This window comes from Rattus norvegicus, chromosome 10 (assembly GCF_021556685.1).
Source record: "Rattus norvegicus strain SHRSP/BbbUtx chromosome 10, alternate assembly SHRSP_T2T, whole genome shotgun sequence".
Taxonomy (NCBI): domain Eukaryota; kingdom Metazoa; phylum Chordata; class Mammalia; order Rodentia; family Muridae; genus Rattus; species Rattus norvegicus.
In genome coordinates, this window is record NC_141543.1 from 7,178,529 (window position 1) to 7,200,706 (window position 22,178).

The 22,178-nt window shown below is 42.3% G+C and overlaps 1 protein-coding gene across 3 annotated transcripts in view; it reads left to right on the forward strand.

Moving 5' to 3' along the window:
* The window catches only part of Mrtfb (myocardin related transcription factor B), a 165,724-nt gene that overhangs the window by 86,197 nt on the left and 57,349 nt on the right, over positions 1–22,178 (forward strand). The window contains exon 1 of one of the 3 annotated variants that reach the window (XM_087569216.1): positions 8,657–9,012. The exons of the other annotated variants lie outside the window; for them this stretch is intronic. Within the exon in view, the coding sequence (XP_087425342.1) occupies positions 8,892–9,012 (121 nt within the window). The 5' untranslated portion in view covers positions 8,657–8,891. Of the gene's footprint in view, positions 1–8,656; positions 9,013–22,178 lie in introns of those variants that run through there. 3 annotated transcript variants of the gene reach the window in all.

Consider the following 22,178-nt stretch of genomic DNA (forward strand, 5'->3'; position numbering starts at 1 on the left):
TGCTGGGAATGGAGCCAGATCTTCTCACGAGCAGTCAGTGATCCGACTGTCAAGTGCTCTGCAGATCCAGAGCTGGTGTCGTCCCCTTTCCATACAGGACATTCATTTTGAATGTTTTCTTGCCTCTCAGGGTGTTTTTTGTTTTTGTTTTCTCATATAAACATAACTGTCAAGTTGTCTTTATTGAAAAGCTGCTGGGTATTTTTGAGATCACACTAAATTTGTAGATTAACTTAGAAATCTTTATGATTCTCTGTTGTCTTACCTGTGTAGGAGGCCTGTCTGTTCAGACCCAACTTCTGTATAGTCAAGAGCTTCATACATTTCTTAGATTATTAGTAGGAACCTTTCCCCCACACACACACACTTCTGTTGTTGATACCTAATATGTTTTTTGTCATTGCTGTTTATTTTCATTGGCTTTCTGAGACACAGTCACACTGTGTGGTCTAAGCTGGCCTGGAGCTCCTGAGAGTACCAGGCTGCAGTGCTCTCTGGCTGCTTCCTCTTTGTGCTTCTGGAAACCCTTCCATCTGTACACATGAGTCTACCCCACTGAACATGTGGACGTTTCCTAAGTTTATGGTTTCCGTCTAGTTAAAGTTTCAGGGATTAGTTTTGCAAATGTTTTTCTGATCCATTGTCTGTCTGCTCCAGTTTTATGGCTCCAGTTGCATACAAAATAACCCTTTACACTTGTTTGCTTGTATGTATAGATGTATAAGTCCTTGGGGACAGCTCTTAAGAGTCAGCTCCCTCCTTCTACCCTGCGGGACAGGTGTGGAACTTGTGTTGTCAGACTTCTGCAGCAAGCATTTTTACCCACATGCAACAGTTTCTACTTTAATCTGGGTGTCCTGCTCTTAGCATCACTACTCTTCTCCCACCCAACCCCCACTCTTGCAGCATACTAATCTGTATTGACAGGGCTGTTAGCCCTGCTCCCTAAGAAAACCTTCCTCAGCCACACTTTTCATCCCTACCTTTGTCATGACTCCTAAGATGCTCCTCGAAGGCGATGTGTGACTCACTAGGATGGTACTGCAGAAGTTGTGCCTTGACTTGTGAGCCACTCTTTCCCAGAGTCCCATGGTGGAGCAGTCCCCAGGTTAAGTAAGACAGAGATCTTTAAGAACACTTTGTAGATGATTTCATTCTTACTGGTGTAAAGTTGCTGAGTTACACATAACCGAGAGTGGCACTTATGTGGATACAAACCAGAGCTCCTTGCATACTGACTCCAAACCCCACAGCAAGAATGAGGGCAGGGTCCTCCTGATTTACCTTCCTTATAGCTTCCTGCTGGGCCAGCTCAGATGAAAGTGTCATTTTCTGTAGATGTTACTGTTGTTACTTTTTTTTCCTACCTGGTACTACCTGGTTATAAAATAGCTGTCCAGGTCACTACAGAGATTTTACCCCCTAAGCTTAAAAAATGAAAACACAGTTTAAAAAATATTTTTTCATAATGGAGCTGGATCAAAGGCTTAGTGGTTAGGAGCACTGACCATTCTTGCAGAGGACCCACCCAGGTTCAATACCCAGCACCATATCTAACTCCAGTTCCAGGGAATCTAATGCCGTCTTCTGGACTCTGAGGGTACTGCCTCTTCATGCATGTGGTATACAGTCATATATACAGGCAAAAGGAGGAAGAGGAGGAGGAGGAGGAAGAAGGAGAAGGGAGGAAGAAGAGGGAGGAAGGAAGAAGAAGAGAAAAAAGAAAGAAAAAGCTCATACATTCAAAATAATAAAATAATTTTAATTAATTTATTTAATTCATTGATTTAGCTAGAGAGATGATTAAGCAATTAAGAGCCTCTACTGCTCTTCCAGAAGATTTAAGTTCAGTTTCTACCCCCATGCTGGGGGGCTCAGAATTAACTCCAGATCCTGGGAATTGAGCACTAGCTTCTGTCCTTGTGAATACCTCTTTGCTTATGAGCCGACACATGAATAAAAAATAAACCTTAAAAATAAGTATCAAGTACTGAACAACAACATCAAAAACCCCCATTAAAAGTCCTTAACTGGGCTGCTGTAGCCTTAGGGGATAGGATGGGAAAACAAAGGGTGTGTGTATGTACCCTAGCTGGGATGCACATCTGCATGCATGTGGAGACCTGCCAGAGAAGCCCCAAGCACAGCCATGTAGGATGACAGAAAGAAACTCTCAGCATGTTAGGAGTTAGGTGCACAGTGACTCTGAGCTGAGAGCTGCTACTAATGCCGAATCCTCTAGTGACACACGGATATCCAGCTGTCCGGGTCTCACAGCTAAGTTCTCTTCAACTCTAAAGTCCTACCCCTGCCCCAGAACCGTCTGGCCCCTAACCTTTATCAGTCTACTAGTGATGCCCCTTAAAACAGAGTACCATTTAAAAACACCCGTCTTTGCAAGTCACTGAGTTAGTGAAAGGAAAAAGTGAACTCGTGCTTGCGTTTAGTGAAAGGCATGTCAGAGTCGGAATACTGCGATTGAAGATCTGCACTTACTAAGAACTGACTTATAATTGCATCATTTTATATCAAAACTTTCTTTTTAAGTAACTGAATCACACATGCATCATGTGCTGGGTTTCTCTGTTTTCCTTCATTGCATATGTTTAGTTTATCTTGAATTTCATCTATGTTGCTGAATATAATTTTTAATTAGAGATTAATGCTCTATGACTATCACTATTATCACTATTAATGAATATTGATTCTTTGTTCATTAATAATGTTGCCACATATTATTACATTTGACTCAACATCTTGGGTGCTAAGGATGAAAAGATGCTAAAAGATTTCTAGTGATCTCAAAGCCATGGTTATGGATGATGAACATTTTGATGTTTTCTTATTGAGGGCTTCATTTATACAATTTACTCTAATGCTGCTGGGGTTTCTCAACCTAAGAGGCGTTGGCTTCCCTTTTATAGAAAGAAGTTTTTATGGGAGGAGGAGGGCTAGAAAGATAACTCAGTGGTTAAGGTATCACTGCTCTTGCAGAGGACCCAAATCTGGCTCCTAGGACTCACGGTCAGACAGCTCACAATTACTTGTAATTCAGGATCCAGGGGTCCTAGTGCCTTTTCTGATCTCTCTGGATATCTGCACACACACACACACACACACACACACACACACACACACAGACACTCACACACAATTAAAATAGATTTTAAAAAAAGACTGTGCTGCAGGGGTGAGAATCAGTGCATGAGGTCTGAGTGTAAAATGACCCACTTCACATGTACATCCACACGCATGTTTGTTCTCATGCCTTACGATGCTACATCTTCATGAAACATGACTAGGAAAGAATTGAGAATGGGGCATTGGGATGAAGAGGGTCACTCAAACTGTCACTTCCTTATTATTCCAGCCGCCATGCCAACATCACTGATGTAATAACCAGCCATCCTATCTGCAGGGATTTGGTCCACTTCACTTTTCTGACATCTTCTACATCTTTGCTAGGGTTTCAGAGGCGTGTCATTTCATTCTCTTCTCTATGGCTGTGATTGTCTTCTGAGACCTCATAGTACTAGCTAGAAGAGAATTGAAGGGGAGCTCTTAGTTATGAATCTTTTGTAACCAGATATCTGTTTATTTAATTGTAAAGCTTAGAAACAGGGAAAGAATTCAAACGGATTCTTTAAACTTATGCGAGTGCTCTGTTATCTCTTGATTACGTATACCATCATTTAAAGGAAGATATAACATGGCATGAAACATTCATGTGGAGTCAGTTTTGCCAGGGAGCAGTAAAAGCCTCTGTAATGAGAGCATTGAGGCCTGAGAGTGAATCATGGGGAATCCTAGGTCATGTGCTAGTCTTCACCCTGCTCCACCAGTCTGAACCACCAGAGGGGTTTTGTTGTTACTGTTTTATTTTTGTTTTTAATCTCACACTATAGTCCAGGCTGGCCTTGAAACTAACTGCTATCCAGTTGTTTCAGTTTCCACATGCTGAGATTACAGAAATTTTATCATCCTTGACAAAAATGTATTGTTTAAATGATAAGAATGAAGACTTTTAGGGGCTGGGGATTTAGCTCAGTGGTAGAGCGCTTACCTAGGAAGCACAAGGCCCTGCGTTCGGTCCCCAGCTCCGAAAAAAAAAGAACCAAAAAAAAAAAAAAAAAAGAATGAAGACTTTTAAAGATCTTATCTCAGTGATAGTGCTATTTATTTTAATTTCCTTTCCTAAAAAGTTGGAAGTTACCCTATTTATTTAGTCATGGTTTCCAATTTTAGACTAGTATTTATAGTGTTAAAGAGGAAAGAAATAAGGATTAAAATAAGACTTATAGAAACATGATTCCCTTAGAAGAAAACTTGAATGTTTCTTCTATGAATATACCCAAATGGTGTGCAAGAAGCCACCAAATTCACCTCTCCCCAAAGAGCAGCAGCTGAGGATCTGTGACAAACCAACACACTGTGGAGGTGACAAGAAAGGCCACATTCTCTCCATTTCCAAGTCAGAATGCTAAGAAAGTATCATCAATCCCAGCAGCCTCTTTGCGTTATAACTTTTGAAGAATTAGTGTCAGTGGATCAACCTTGTTAAGAACATTCCCTGTTCTTTCTAGATATGACATCATCCCAGCAGGAATCTTCTCAGGACTTTTGTGGGCCTCCCTTGGCTCTGCCAGGCTTCTGTGTGGATCCCTTTAGCCATGTTTGTTTATATTTGATCCCTGAAGCCTTTCTTGAAACACTGCTACTCTAAGCCACACAGTTTTTCTCACGAGTACTAAATATCTTCATTTAGTGCTGAAGAAACTGGCTAGATTTCTGGCAGCCTTTGTCAGGGTTAAAGAATTCTTTGAGTATGCATACACACAAAAACTGACAATGCAAGTTTATCTTAAATAGAAGTGACTTTAATCATATATCATTTGAAGTTAAATGCTGCTCATGACAAAGAACCAAATGACAATAAAGGTATGTAGTGCATGTGGAAGAAAGAAGGGCAGACCCCTGCAGAGCAGTTCCTGTGGTCCTGTGGGCACACCGCATGACACCGAGATCAGTCATGAGAGCAGCAATGAGAAAATGAGCATTAACTTAGGTGCTGGTCTGGAAACTAGAAGTGTTGGGGTGAATCTGTGCTCTCTGCTATGTATAAATAAATACATATATATACATACACACACACACAGAGCTACACACTCACACAAATAAAATATATTTGCTATCTCTTCATATATAGAGATGAAAACATGTGTGTTAAATGTAAACATGTAAACTCATGCAACACGTCTGTGTTCAGAAGGCCTGGAAGAGTGGCCACACCTCACGTTCAAACCCTAGTTCCTGAATGGGGCAGGAGTTCAAGGTAGACTTGAAAGTTCTTGTCAGATGATAATGCCAAACTAGGAGTCCTGACTCTGATAGGGACAGTCCTACCATCAAAGAAATGACAGTCATAGATACAACCCCTTGAACAGAGCAGGAGGCCTTGAGACCATGCTGCAAACTGGTGATATATACCAGCTATTCATTTCTTTACTGTTGGCTGTACCTCTAATACAGATGGTCCACAATCTATTATTCTGCTTATGAGTTTCTAATGTACAGGGCTGTAAAAGCAGTGCATGTAGCACAGACGTTATGCTTTGGGTTTTGATCTTTTCCTGAGCTGACGATATGCAGTCCAGTTCTCCTGTGCAGAGTTAGGCAGAAGCTAAGTATCACCACTTCCAGTCGGCCCCAGGATTACCAGGAGCCAGTGGATGTGCTGTAGTGCTGTGCCACTGCGGTGCTTTGTATGCTGAGGTATTGCTTAATGAACTTTGAACTTAACAGTACTTTTTATTATTTAAAATTAAATTATCAGGACATAAATTGAGAGACATCTGTAACTGTAGACAGGATGATTGTCTTCCTACCAACTGTGTCACCCAGTCTTATCCCAAGGATGCAGTCCCAAACCCAAACCACAGATCATTGTATAAGAGTCACATGAGACCTAACATTGGATCTCTTTTGCTATTTGGACAATTTGGAACTTGGATGGAATTTGTGGGTTTATGGCAGTAGCTTATCAGCCTCGATCTCCCAATACTGACTCTTGGTTGAGGATTTAGCTCAGTGGTAGAGAGCTTGCCTAGCAAGCACAAGGCCCTGGGTTCGGTCCCCAGCTCCTAGGGAAAAAAAAACCTGGTAATACTGACTCTTATGCTATGGTTCTTTGGTAAAAAGGTAGCCTATAGGTAAGAACATGCTCAACAGTGTTCTTGAAGAGATGGTATCAGAAAATCTCACAAAGTTTGAGGAAAATGCTCTGTGAATTTGAAACTATTTAAAATCTTTTGAAATACAGCAAAAACGTTTTTTAGATATATCCATTACTAGAGAATTATTTCCTTCCAAAACTACAAAGCTGAGACTTCAATGTAACCCTGCAGCAGGTGGTGCTTCACTGTTGGAATGCTGATGGTTGCCAGGAGAGACAATATGCCTGCAGAGTTTTCTTCAGAGAGACTCTGACAGTGTTTTGATTTTAAAGTGATGAGTATAACTTGAAATATACTCATATTTTTGAACCTGTAGACTGAAAACAATTGAGCAGCACCATAGAAAAGTACATGCCCCTGTTTTTACTTTCTTTTGCAAAGTGCTATAATGTAAGTCCTAGAGCCAAGTTTATTTTATGAGAATCCATGGCCTTCACTTATGATATATGCTATCTCTAACAAAGTATTTAATTTTCCTAGGCCTCAGTTTTCCCATCTGTAAATTGAGTTGATAATGTTGATTTTGCAAGTCTATCAACAGAATATCTGATAGATAGATAAATAGACTGATAAAGTGTCACTACTTCATAAAAAGTTAAAATACTTTTATAAATTAGTGCCTTGTGATCACTCCCCAAAGAGCAGGGATATCATAAACTCATGACTTGCGCTGTTATGTCTCTCTAGCCAAAGCCTGGAACTAGGGCCTATTGTAGAAGAAACCAGGAAGTACAGTGCAATAAAAAGACCTTCAGGTTTGGAGAATGGCAACTCTGGTTCAGTTCCAAGCCTTTGTGACCATGGTCTTATTCTTCAATGTCTGTGATGTTCGAATCACCCTGGAGCTCAGCAGGACTGCTAGGATACGTGTGATCATATGTGCGGAATACTTGATGAAATACTCAGTAAACAGCAGTTGGTCCCTGTGACTCCTTTGGAAAGACAGGAATGTTGTATCTGGAAACTAGGTTCAGAGACAGGGGACAGCAGCAGAAGTTTGCTCCAGGGCAGTGCGATAGATGTCCGTGTGTTCTGAGGCTTAGACTGCCCTGGAAGACTTCTGTTGCTTCAAAAGGAGTCTCAGTTGACAAAAAACATGTCCTGTGTTGTGTAATTCCATTCTCCAGAGATGCGGAAGAAGACTAGATAGCAATCTTAGTAGTGTGGTTTGACTGCACACTAGCCTTGGAACCAGAGGCAAAGGACAGGATGCTTCATCCAGACCCGTCTGTGTCAGGGGGAGAAATACTGCTTTTCCTGGGTGCAGGATATAACCCTTTCTTCAGTCCACCAAGTGCCTAATAAATCTGCATTTCTCTTCAGACATACACGTCCTTTAGAGACTTCTTTCTTTATCTTCTGTCGCTGGTGCCTGCTCACTGGTCAGGGACAATGCTGTCAACTATTTTCTCATGTAATTTTCCAGCTTAGTCTCGTCCCTTGGTTGTGTACAAGTAAAATTACTCGTGTGACAAGACTCCTCATGGAGCACAGCTCTGTGTTTCCACCCTTCGTGTGATGGGTGGATGAGAGCTCTATGTAAAGGCACAGAGTTTGCACCTTAAAAATGAGTGTCTGCTTATATGTGTTTGGTATATATGGAAACAAACTTGTTTCCACATTGCCTGGAATTTCCATTCGTAGACATTTCCTGCCAGAGTGCCCCTTACATTTGTAAGCAGCAACCTATACCTTGCAGGAAAGGCATTCCTGTTGTGAAATGAAACTCTAGCCCATCGCTGATTAAATCTTTTAGGAACAAAATCTCAGAGGCATTGCTTTGTACTTGGGAGAACAATTCTCCTTTAAAAAAAAAAAAAAAATCCTAGTGATGTTAGCTCTCTTGGCCGACTAGTGGCACAAAGGCAAACTGCTGGTCCACGAGTTCTGAATGGCCAAGGAAGCAGCTGGACTTGCAGCACATTCCTGGCTACAAAGCTCTGCCAGGGATAAGCCCTGTATAGCAAAAGGCTCCCACAAAGGAACGTGGGAGTGAAGGGATGCTTTCCACCCAGATGTGCCAGTAGCGTGTTTATTTAGTGTGGTGCCTCTGCAGAGATAAAACTGCTTCCTTTGGGTGTCCTCTTCTGTCGTTTGTTTAGCTGGAGAACTTCATGAGTAATGCATGGACTCATCTGGCCAGTGTAAAGTATTTCACAGCCCAAGGCTTTGCTTATAGAGAGCACGGGAGCAACTGCAGACAGCCGTTCATCTTCCTGTTATCAGCAAAGGTTTCTCTTTAACAGCTAGAGATTTTATTTTTAACTGCTTGACTCAGTGCTCGTCAGATGATTGGGACCATCTAGCTGCAGATTGAAGCAGCCAGTGCGGGGGTGGGTTGGGGGAGGGGGCTGGAATGGCAATGGGAAAGGGGATGGCTGGGAAAGGGGGAGGGATCTTAAGAGTCGTGCCTCTCAGCCTCTGCCTCCCTCCCAGTGTGGAAGAGTTCAGCACTCCCACCCGCTGGAGTGTGTCTGTCTGCAGGTCAAGCTGGGAACTCTGAAAGAATGGCTGCCTTATGTCACTTAAAGATTATTGCCCTGTGATTAGTGTGCTGTGAGGAGGAGCAGGACCTGAATATTCATTCTGTGCTCTCCACTGTCCTGTGCACTGAGCTTCTCTCCCGCTGGATGCTGCCTGTTTCTACAAGTCTTCACCATGATCGATAGCTCCAAGAAGCAGCCACAAGGCTTCCCAGAGATTTTAACTGCTGAGGATTTCGAACCTCTCAAAGAAAAGGAATGCTTTGAGGGGAGCAACCAGAAAAGTCTCAAGGAAGGTCAGTCTGTCTCTGAACAGAGAAGGATGGCCACATGCCTGTCACCTTGCTGGCCAGCATATCTGTCTGCCACTGTCTGTGTATCCCTCTGTTTGCTGTTGCCCTTCCTATGAGTTCTATATGGAGAATGTCTGATGCTTGCAGAGAGGCAGAGCTGACAGGACATGAGTAGTTTGCAATAATTGCTACTGATAAGGACAGTTAGGAAGCCGGTCCTGGTTTTAGTTGAATTCGTCCAGATTTGTTTGTGTGTTTTTCCCAGTTTGGGATTCTCCTCTAAACCTCGTGGGTTTTGGGAGACTGTTCCATTCTTATTATTAATCAGAGCACTGCTTTATTTGTATTTACAATTACATAGTTTCAGGAAAGATATTTTTCCGATTAACATGTTGGGTGTTTGTTGTTGTCTCCTTGCTAGATTCCTGAAATGACGAGCCGGCTGAGTGTGCATTATCTGCATGTTGTTTTTAGAGTCTGCTGCATAGTTTGATTATTTTTTTTAAAAAAGCAAGCAAATACCTTGAGAATGCCTACCGGTGGTTATAATTGTCAGTAAACACTACACTAATTAGGAAAATGGCCAGAGACCTTGGAATCGCTGTTCCTGTTTGCACAGCACGACTCTCTGTTACAGCTGAGAGCACGGACTGTGGGTGAAGAAGCACAGAGTCTGAGCAGAGTGACATTTGAAACCTGAGTGTCACTGATTCCAGTGCCCACTCAGTCCTCTCCGGGAGGCTTTTCCTTCCCCAGCCTCAGCTCTGTCTGCAAACCCCTCTTGTCCTGCCCAGCTCCTATTCCTCCTACAGACAGACAGCCTGTAAGGAGCCCTGTTGCCTGAGTATCAAGTGCTTCCATCCTTTTCTCTCAGATACCAGGGCTGTAGGCATGCGATGAGGGAGTGTCAGAGATTGCCGTAGACTGCCAGAGTTGAACTGCCTTTGGGAATGGATAGGAAAAACACTTAGGTCACAGCAGATAGCGCAGAGTGAAATGTAAGTTACTGCTGCTGGGAACTGAACAATGGGTGTGCTTTGCCTGTGCACAGCATTTGTTACTGTAGATTGTGAGGATAGTCAGTGCCGAGTGCGTTTTTAGGACACATAGAGACTTGTGGTCCGGGTCAGAGGGGCTTAAAGTTTTTAAATCGTTCATTGATAAACAGTTTAAGAATTCCTCTTGCAGGGGCTGGGGATTTAGCTCAGTGGTAGAGCGCTTACCTAGGAAGCGCAAGGCCCTGGGTTAGGTCCCCAGCTCCGGAAAAAAGAACCAAAAAAAAAAAAAAAATTCCTCTTGCAGTGTTTAAGTTAAGACATTTAAATGTCAGTTCCTCTTAATGCCATGTATTTAAAACAGCTTAGTGTGCTTGTGAAATCAGGCAAAGAGCGGAATGTGATGTGGGCATACACATAAGAGTACCAGGTTCAATTCCTAACACTATGCATTCATACATACATACATACATCCTGCACACATGTGTTCATGGTTGAAGGGTCGTGAGCTGATTGATTACATAATTAGAATCCTGAGCCTTATGCAGTGCAGTACACAGTGCATCATTGAAAGAGCAAAGATGGGCTGTGAGTGACAGGGCTTTAGGCTCAAGCCCAGGTGCTGCATTACTTCTGTGTCCCCGGATGGACGTGTTCACTGCTCTGCACTTTGGTTTCCTTGTCCGGACAATGAAGAGGAATAGTACCCACGTCCTTCTATTTACATGGGAGGCTGGGTACAAGATACTTCAGAGATATGACTGATAATGAGATCCGCCTCTCACCAGAACTGTCTGGAACTGAGTTTGACATGTTTAGTTCACATAGTTAACACATTGTGTATTTTTACTCATTTTCAATAATAGGGAATGAGAGTAAAATGATATAGCTAAGTATCAAGTCAAGGGTGATCTCCTGCCTCATATCTAGATTTAATCAGACCAGAAAAATAACTGTTTAGGAAGACTCCCTTGTTCGAGTTGTATGAAAATAAGTTGGGGTTGGGGATTTAGCTCAGGGGTAGAGCGCTTAAGGCCATTGGTTTGGTCCCCAGCTCCGAAAAAAGAAAAGGAAAAAAAAAATAAGTTGTCCCTATGAAAAACTGAACCCTGAAATTCAGTGTGCCCTGGTACCAACTGCAGATGCATAAGGTGAGTGAAGCATGTGGCTGACCGTGACCTGGGCCAGCACCGCCTCTTGTCCAGCCGCTATGTTGCTTCAGGAGAAACAGGGTTACTCAAATGTCTTAGATTGACTTGTTATTAAAAGTGCCTTCGAGTCTAAGTAGATCCCATGACATTTGGTAAAAGATAGATATATAAATGACTATTAGTAATGCCAATCCTTGTGTATTAAGAGGCACTTGTTAAAGGTACTTATTATATTTCACTGTTGTTTTTACTGTTAAGAAAGTTGTATTTGTTTCTTTGAAGACCACCCTATAGAATTTTTTTAAAACACCTGAATCATAAAATCATAAGTTTAGAAACTTATGAATTGTTCTTCTGATTCTAGTCACATAGATACCAGCCTGGTCCCTCTAGTGTTACTTGCTAACTTGTGTCTGCTTTAAGGGCTAGAATTTCTCTGCCTCAAGTGACAACTCTCTTGTTTACTTATACTGAAGTCTTCTCCAATCCCAATAATTTTTGAGAGGGCTGTTGGCTAAAATTAATATTAATAAATGTTAGTAAATATTAAAGTAATATAACAGTAATCAGGTAGGGTTCAGATTTTACAAGCAAATAATCATAGGAATTAGGGGTTTTGTTTGTTGCCTTGTTTGTTTATATGGAGAAAGCAAGATGGCCAGTGGGTAAAATTGCGTGCCATTGAGCTTGACCATATGAGTTCAATCTCTGGGACGCAAATGATAGCAGGAGAGAACTGACCCCAAAAGCTGTTTTCTGGCCTCTATACTCATGCTATAACACACACATGTACACACATCACATACCACACACACCATGCATGCACACATACAAACACAACTATACATAATTTTTGTAGTACATCAAGGAAATTTAGTAATATGTCACAGGTACGGCTGTCCCTCTGTCTTACCCAGGGTCTTAAACATGCATAGTAGGTGTTCTACCAGTGACTCACACGCCAACCCAAGGAAAATGTCCTTCATGAGTATTTGCTCTACATACCAGGGAACCAGCGATCCTGGATTCCTTTTCTGATCTCATCTGTCACCAAGTCTGTCAGTCCTTCCTCAGAAATGCACTCTTTCCCCCACAGCATTGCAGCACTGTGGCCCAGCCTTCTGAGTAATCCATTAAGGTAGAGGCAGATGCAGAGCTGACCTCTCTACCCTCCCAACAGTCCTGAGTCTGTGACGGTATTAAAAGCCACCACGGTGACTTGCAGGCTTGCTCAGCCATGCACACTGGAATAAAACTAATCCTCTAGTGTTGAGGGCCTACCCTGCCTGCAGGACTTCTCTGAGAAACCCTGTGTTGGCCCCTGGTCTAAGCCACCACAGCACAGCTTCCCTTCCCTAGCCCCTAGTTTTATTCCAGATGCAGGAAAGTGCTGCAAGGACCTGTGTGTCAGCAATGTTCCTATTTACAAAACTAAACTAAAGTAAACTAAACCACCCCTTGTAGATTCCAGGGTCTCAGAGGGAAGGGGCTGTGTGAGTTCTCTGTATTTCAAACCCCAGGGCCTGAGCCTCTTCCTCAACTTAAAGCTGTTCAAGAGCAGGTACCGTCTCTGAGATGAGTCAGCTGAGAAGTATGCACAGACTTCTGAGGTTGCCCTGACTCCTCACCTGGAAAAAGAAAAGTGCATGCTAACATGCCAGGTTAGTGTAACACCAGTCTCCTTGAAAAACTTTAAGAAAATGTAGATGTGGTCAAAGCTTTGGGCTCCAGCCGTTTTCTAACGATTGCTTTTTAGCAGGAGCTCTGAGTGACTAAGAAGGCTCATCTTAGAGTTTGTGGCATCCAAGTTCACACTGAATGTCTTCAATGACAACCTTCTTTGCCTACCCCTCTGCAGGCCAGAAGCCTGAGGCTGAGCATCTGCTGAGGGCTCTCTTCTTGTCCTGAAGCTTTGCCAAGGGGTTACACAGCCTTTCCCCAAAATCGCAGGGAGAGGAGTAGCAAGCAAGCCCACTTAACGTTACCTACTAAAGGTCCTTTCTCTAGAGTCACTGCCTGCAACACAGTGAATTCTTACTAGCATGTATAGTTCTGATTAGACAAGACTTCCTATACACAGAATGATTAGCAGCACTTTTTTTTTCAGTTACTACTGTACTTTATTGTGTTCAACCAAATCACCATGTTACAAAAATAGCAAGCTGCCATAATAAAAAATAAGGCTCCTCTATCCAGCACCAGATAGCATCATTTTACTTTCAAGCCTAGAAATTGCACTTTTGTATATAAACCAACCGAAGATGAGGATTGAGAGTTCATCTTGGTGGATTTTTCCTTTGATGAATATGAAGTGTCCTTCCTTATCTTTTTTGATGACTTTTAATTGAAAATTGATTTTATTTGATATTAGAATGGCTACTCCAGCTTGCTTCTTCTGACCATTTGCTTGGAAAGTTTTTTTCCAGCCTTTCACTCTGAGGTAGTGTCTGTCTTTGTCTCTGAGGTATGTTTCCTGTAGGCAGCAGAATGCAGGGTCCTCATTGCGTATCCAGTTTGTTAATCTATGTCTTTTTACTGGGGAGTTGAGGCCATTGATGTTGAGAGATATTAAGGAATAGTGATTATTGCTTCCTGTTATATTCATATTTCGATGTGAGGTTATGTTTGTGTGCTTTTCTTCTCTTTGTTTTGTTGCCAAGATGATTAGTTTCTTGCTTCTTCTAGGGTATAGCTTGCCTCCTTATGTTGGGCTTTACCCTTTATTATCCTTTGTAGTGCTGGATTTGTAGAAAGATATTGTGTAAATTTGGTTTTGTCATGGAATATCTTGGTTTCTCCATCTATGTTAATTGAGAGTTTTGCAGGATACAGTAACCTGGGCTGGCATTTGTGTTCTCTTAGGGTCTGTATGACATCTGTCCAGGATCTTCTGGCCTTCATAGTTTCTGGCGAAAAGTCTGGTGTGATTCTGATAGGTCTGCCTTTATATGTTACTTGACCTTTTTCCCTTACTGCTTTTAATATTCTTTCTTTATTTTGTGCGTTTGGTGTTTTGACAATTATGTGACGGGAGGTGTTTCTTTTCTGGTCCAATCTATTTGGAGTTCTGTAGGCTTCTTGTATGCCTATGGGTATCTCTTTTTTTAGGTTAGGGAAGTTTTCTTCTATGATTTTGTTGAAGATATTTACTGGTCCTTTGAGCTGGGAGTCTTCACTCTCCTCTATACCTATTATCCTTAGGTTTGATCTTCTCATTGAGTCCTGGATTTCCTGTATGTTTTGGACCAGTAGCTTTTTCTGCTTTACATTATCTTTGACAGTTGAGTCAATGATTTCTATGGAATCTTCTGCTCCCGAGATTCTCTCTTCCATCTCTTGTATTCTGTTGGTGAAGCTTGTATCTACAGCTCCTTGTCTTTTCTTTTGATTTTCTATGTCCAGGGTTATTTCCATGTGTTCTTTCTTGATTGCTTCTATTTCCATTTTTAATTCCTTCAACTGTTTGATTGTGTTTTCCTGGAATTCTTTCAGGGATTTTTGCGATTCCTCTCTGTAGGCTTCTACTTGTTCTCTAAGGGAGTTCTTTATGACTTTCTTGAAGTCCTCCAGCATCATGATCAAATATGATTTTGAAACTAGATCTTGCTTTTCTGGTGTGTTTGGATATTCTGTGTTTGCTTTGGTGGGAGAATTGGGCTCCGATGATGCCATGTAGTCTTGGTTTCTGTTGCTTGGGTTCCTGCGCTTGCCTCTCGCCATCAGATTATCTCTAGTGTTACTTTGTTCTGCTATTTCTGACCGTGGCTAGACTGTCCTATAAGCCTGTGTGTCAGGAGTGCTGTAGACCTGTTTTCCTGTTTTCTTTCAGCCAGTTATGGGGACAGAGTGTTCTGCTTTCAGGCGTGTAGTTTTTCCTCTCTACAGGTCTTCAGCTGTTCCTGTGGGCCTGTGTCTTGAGTTCACCAGGCAGGTTTCTTGCAGGGGAAAAGTTGGTCCTACCTGTGGTTCCAAGGCTCAAGTTTGCTCGTGGGGTGCTGCCTAAGTCCTCTCCGCTGTGGCAGCAACCGGGAAGATCTGCCCCGCTCTTTCCGGGAGCCTCCGTGCACCAGGGTTCCAGATGACGTTTGGTGTTTTCCTCTGGTGTCTGGATGTGCACAGAGTGCAGTCTCTTCTGGTTTCCCAGGCGCGTCCGCCTCTCTGAAGGTTTAGCTCTCCCTCCCCCGGGATTTGGGTGCAGAGAACTGTTTATCCGGTCTGTTTCCTTCAGGTTCCGGCGGTGTCTCTAGCAGCACTTTCAATGGAGGTCAGCACTATAGCAAAAGCAGAACACTAATATTTAGTAAACATTTATCAGTTAAAATTTCATTAAGGAAAATTACCACAGCAATTTCTGGCTTAATTCTACTTCAGTTTCTTGCTAGTTACATACAATAGTGTATATTTATTGTATGTAATTGTACTGTAAGTATTTAATTTCTCTGAAAAAAAATGAATATTGTTACCCACCTCATGGTGCTGCTGGGATGAGACACGGGTGTTGACAGGGAAGCTCCTGGTGGAGCCTGCTGAGTGAAAGTCCTCCCTGGCAGCATAGTACCAGGAGCTTGGAGCAGAGCCACACTGCTGTCTAAGCTACTGAAGCAAGAGAACACAGAGGCAGGCAGTCTCTATCTGTCTACCATGTCTGGGTGATAAACCTTCTGGTTAGTTGATATAAATTCATTTCATATCTAGATATTTATGGATGTGGTAAGTTCCAGCATCCTTGTTCAATGGCTCAGATTGCATGTTTTCTTACTTATTTACTGGAAAGAGCACAACCAGTCAATAGTCCATCATTTAATCTAAACCTCAGTCACCAGTCTTTCTCTTTGTGCATGCCATGCCATTATAATCCCAGAAATGCGATGAACAGTTGTGTAAAGGACAGCTGGGTGACCCTTGTGGCCGGCCACATAGAGCTGCTCGATCATTGTGAGTAGTTGCAGTGCTGTTAGCATAGTGTAAATCGTAACAGTATTAGGTGTCTTTTATGCTTCGTGTACATTGTACATATATGAACGTGGATAGATCAATGAGTCTACATATTTAAGTATATGCATGTATACGTTTATATGAGTCAGAGGGCTCTCTGCCAGTTCTGTGCTATCTTTCTTACAAGGAAACTACTAGATGAAGGCCTCACCTCACCACATTCCTGACCCCAATAAAGGAGAAAAGCGTGGGCAGGTAGGGAGCCTGAACCAAGCTACTTCCCTGGAGCAGCTGGCACTGACTGTTCTGGAGCAGTGAATAAAACTGTTTTCCTGTGTAGTTTCTAGTTGGTTCTTGTTCAGAGCACCTACCTTAAATGTTTATGCTAAAAAAATTATAGAATCTTCTAAACAACTGCACACTGTGTCATTGCAGAAAGATTAAGAAGTGAATGAAAGTTTACCAAGAACCTACCATAAGAGACCTCCACTGCTGTTCTACTATAGCACTAGAATGCTGGGTTTTCATTACACCCAAAGCAAGAAAAATAAGCATTCTGTACCCTTGGAGCCATATGGATAAGGAATCTTCACGTAAAGAGTCTCATGATTCTGCTAGTCAAAAAATAGAGGAAAAAAAAAATCAAACCCTGTTCTAACTTCCTGGTCTCTCTTGCGTCAGGCAAGTGTGCGAACATGTCTGCTTCTTCAGAGCTTGTTAGACTTTTTTTCTGATTGCCTTTTTACCAATTGAGACAATGGGTATGTCTTTCTGGAATTTTGCTTTGGCTAGTGTGGTCTCTGCCCTTCCACCCCTTTGATCACATTGTCATGCAATTCCTTGCAGACATTCCTTGCAACTTCTGCAAAAAGGGGTGAAGAATCTGTGTGATGGTATGCTTAGTTTAAAGAAACATGCCCCATTTTTAGCAGTCTGTTTCCATGGCAACAGAAGCAGCAGCCAAACAGAGTTCTCAAAGCTCCTGTAAATTTCCAGGGCTGAGTAGTGAAAACATTGTCTTCCTGCCCCCAGTACTGCAGATAAGTGCAGGGAACCAGTGGCACCTAGGAGCCCCATTTCAGCTTGGTTGCTGTGGACTGACTCCCTCAGCCAAGTGTGCCTGTACCGATGCAGCACAGGGCATCCACTGCCACACTGAAGAGGAAGGCATTCCTTTCCGCTCCACCCATAGGCAGCTTTCTTTGGAAACTAATCTGCACAGCATTTTGTTAATCTGGTGGTGTTGCTCCTGTTTTAGTCAGAAAAGAGTCATAAAAATTCTGGTCTAGATGCTGTTTGTTCTTGCTCATGGCTGAGCCTTGAGTCTGTTGTCCCCCTGTACAGAAGCCTTTGTTCCAGACAGGAAGTGGAGGTAAAAGTGTGCTCAGTCAGTACAAACAGCACAGCTTTCAGGGCACGCTGCTGCTGTTTGGCTTGGTTTGGTTTGGTTTGGTTTGGTTTAGTTTGGTTTGGTTTGGTTGCTTATTGGTTGGTTGGTTGGTTGGTTGGTTGGTTGGTTGGTTGGTTGGTATGGTTTCCTTTGGTTTGGGGGATTGTTTTTTCTTTCCTTTTTGTTTGTTTGTTTTGTTTTCATCTCTTTGCCTTACTTTTAAAACAATTACTGAAGAACCTTATTTTACTGTGAGCAAACCAGATCCTGAAAATGTAACCTTTGATGGCTTCTTGAGCATCCGAGGATCTGTGGGTTCACATGGATTTGACATTCAGTGTTAGTGGAGTAAGAGCAGGATCCACCATGCATGTCAGCCTCACACCCTTGCTCAGAGCCTGTCCTTCTTTGTCTCCTTTATCGTCCACAGCAACACAGTTACATTTGTGTCTGTGCCTACCAATGTCAACTCAAAAGGCAGCACCAAGGCTGATGAGATAGATGGCTCCCTGAGTATTGCCCCAAGGTGGGGGCAGTACATTTCCACTGCTGCTTGGACTGTGCCCCACACAGTAAACTAATAAAATGCAAATAAAATCATTAATTTTTTGAAAAAACAAAAAACACAGACTCCAAGATTCACACAGTAAGATGAAACAATTCGCCCTAGGATAATTACTGACCCATAGAAAATCTTTCTAATATTATTGTTCTTAAATATGGCATCATACTCTTTTCTTAGAAGACTTAGCTAATTATATATTCTAACTACCCATGTGAACTGAAAAAAAATGCTGGTTTTAAATAAGAATTGTAGAAGATGCTAGTAACACAAAGAAAAGGTGCGCTTTTTGGGAAATGTACAGTCATCTATGTGGTAGGAAATAGAAAATTACCTATTTTGGTTACAGATCACCCCATTAATGGTTAATGGAATTGTGTTGGTGGGAAGGGGACAAACCAGGAGGGGGTAGGAAACTGGAATTTGAATCCTGAGAAATTAGTTTTTTAGTGTATTTTATGTTTCTCTATTTTTAAAAATGTGTTAAGGTAAAATTCACTTAACATTAACATTCAACCATTTTAAAGGATGGCAGTCTGTACTGTTTTGTACAGTTAGCATGTTACACAGTATAAGCACAATAGGATAGTCATCACTTCCAAATGCAGCATCAAACCGTCAGCAGCTGCCATGCCCTCCCCATGGACCCTGGAGCCAGAAGTACCATCTCTAGATCGCTGTTCTGCATATTTCCTATATGTGAAATAATGTCGCATGTGTGTCTGGCTCCTTTCATATAACATGTTTTCCAGGTTCATCCACATTTAGAGATGGGGAAGGAAAGCAGGAAGAGGAAGAGAGTGAGCACAGGTACCTGCAGAGATACAGGTTACTGTGGACATGGATGCTAGGAACTAAACTGGGGTCTTCTGCAAGAGCAGCAAATGCTCCTGACTACTGAGTTCTCTCTTCAGTGCTCGCGCTCTCTCTCTCTCTCTCTCTCTCTCTCTCTCTCTCTCTCTCTCTCTCTCTCTCTCTCTCTCTCCCTCTCTCTCTCCCACACATGGTCTGTATCAATACATAATTCCTTTCTATAGCTGAATAGTACTCCATATTTAGTTTAGACTTTCCAGATGCTTGTAACACTTAAGCTGTTGTGGGTATAGTTGCTGTGAATGTGTGTGCATATATTTGTGTCTGCATACCTGAGCTCTTTGCATTTCACTTAAGAATAGAATTGTAAGGATGCACCTGTGTTTTTTAACAAAGGTGCCATATACAGAACTTTTGAAAGACCCTACGTGTTCTGATTTTGTGTCCTGCAGTCTTTTTGGGGGTAGGGGGCTGATAAAAATGGCATAGTTCAGGGCCAATGACTGACTTATAACCTTAGCTGCTGCCTTATTCTCTGGAGTAACACATGGCAATGTTTCAAGTTTCCCAGTTGTGCTGTGAGTATTCTATGCCTTCTCCACTGACCTCCCAGCTAGCCATCATCCTCACTTTCAACACTGTACCTTTCTTGCTACTTCTCGGAGAAAATATAAGCCATCTCTTCAGAACTTCCTAACTCTATCAGACCAAAACCCTGAGCACCCTGTAAGAGAGTTCCCCTCACAAAGCTTTCCTTGGGTGTCAGCTCAACCCCAGCCTCCAGGACACACTCCTTGCCTGTTTCTTGCTACTTCTCCTTCCTGTGGCCTAACATCCGCAGAGTATCTCCTGTGTGCGTGGAGACAGTAGCACTCTGTCTCCCACTTTGTCCTTCCTCTGACAGCCGTGCTCTCTTCTCTCTGAATCTGACCCCCAAGTGCACATTTAATTGTTGGTTTTCTTGACAGCTGAGCTCTGAACTCCTTTGCTTTCTGTTTATGTCTCTGCCTCAGCAAATGCCTGTGGCCTCAAACAATACATTGTCCCCAGTCTCTGAGACCTGGACACACAAGGCCAATTGTCATCTGACATTTCTGCTTCCATATCAAATATGAGCTTTCTAAGGTCCAGCCTGAGCAACTCACATCTGTGTAACTGGTCTACCAAATACTCAGACTTAAAACTCACACCTAACATCATTTCAAAATACCTCTTAAGGCATTAGGGAAAGTTAGTACTGTCAGAGTTTCTGCCCTGGACCATTGAGATGACACCCCAAGATTCCCTGAACTTCTCCACTACATCACAGCCCAGCCCTGCCGTCCCAGGACTCTTGCTGTCTTCCTATCACTCAATGAATGTTTATATTATTTAACATGAGGTCACCAGTGTAGTTAGGTAGATGAAGACAGTTTTTGTTTTTTAATTTATTAAAACATGGTGGTGCATATCATGGAGCATGGTGGGGACAGGATCTTATATTTCTGACAGTGTATATTGGTACCATCTTTAGATGGCAATGTGATTCTGTGTGGATGCTGAATCCACTATTAGAAAGTTAGATGCTACCAAACTGAATAAGGCTCTTACCTATACCTGTTTTTAGTAACCAGAAGCCTTGTACAAGTACAAGTCCTAAGGTTTTAAGAAGAAAAAGAGCTAGATTTCACTTTTCAAAGCCAACTCAGAAACTACATGACTAATGCAGCCCTGTCCTGTGTGTTTCTTTGCATACTTTGTATGTGCTATTAACAATATTCAGAGGATATTTTCGAACGGCTTGAGGCTCTCACAGTGGTGACGGGACAGGAAGTCTGGGTAAAATGGAATGAATTTCACATTCTTCCTACTACCCACTATGCGCATCTTCACTTTAATTTCAACAAATAAGTAGGAAACTCTTATATAAAAATGTGACACATCAAGGTACTGGCATCACAGTCTTCTCCTGAGGCCTGGGCTCAGAGGAAAGCCCCGAAGTAATTTCTTGCCACACACTGCATACCAGGGGACCTGAAGGCAGTGCTCAGGGCTATCCCACACACTGCACACCAGAGGACCTGAAGCCAGTGCTCCTAGCACCCATGTTGTTCGGCTCAACATGGGTGCCTGTAATCTAGGACCAGAGATCCAACACCCATGACCTCCACAGAAACAGTACACATGTATACCTGCTCACAGACAGATACATAATTTGAAATTAAAAACATAAAACAAATGTGGAAATCTCTGAGGAAGGCTTTTTTCTAGTTTTATACAGTTTCATGATTGAAGGAATAGTGTAAATAAAAATATTAATAGTTGGGGTTGGGGATTTAGCTCAGTGGTAGAGCGCTTGCCTAGCAAGTGCAAGGCCCTGGGTTCGGTCCCCGGCTCCGAAAAAAAGAAAAGAAAAAAAAATATTAATAGTTATCACGATTTTAAACATTTGTTTTGAAGGAAAGTAGAATAATTTATCACTTTACCTCTTCAATATAAATGTTTCATGCTATGATTTGCCTGTAACAAATCACATTTGGCCACTGAGCTGCTTGATAGACAAATATTAGACATGGGTCAACTTGGCCCTCCATACCCAGCTGCAGGAGATGGTGTCTCTGTGGGTGTCTTGCTTTGTAGAATTGGCCTCACTTCCACCTGCTCAAATAATGCATGACACATTCCTGCCGGAGTCCGACCACCTCACTCTCAACTAATCCAATGCCCTTTGGGAAAAGCTGAAGCCAAGATCTGCTTACTGCCCTGCAGTCTCTCCCATCAGTATATCATCAGTTCTGAGGTGTGATCTCATTTCCATCTGCCCTTACCCCAGCTCACCCAGCCTGTATGAAACTGCTTGGCTTTGGGTTTTGGTTTTTAGGTTCTCCGCTCCCCCTGTCCTCTTACACCCAGCACTGTAGCTTGATTGGTCAGCATCATCAGGCCCCTGGCTACATGCCGTCCTGTTCCCCAGACAGTGTCCTTTCTCCTTGTTCTGTAACACACATTGCTCAGTGTTCCTCATGGTAAGCCAAAGCTGTGCTTCGTGTTGGCTTGCTCAGCTCATGCTAACTATTGGTTGTGATTAATACACTTTTAAAGTGAATTTTTAATTCTGGTCATTTTAATTTGAAAAACTGAAATTTTATATAAGTATTATGTAAGTTATTATATGTAAGATCTTCTGCGTTGGATATTAATCTTAATTTTTTTACCTTCAACTATTCAGGAAGCAAGGGAAAGTAACTAAGATACTTTTAATACCAAAACATTTGCTATGTTCACCAGACACAAGGTGAATCATTAGATGACCTACCCTCTTTCATAGTAGCAATTAAGATAGA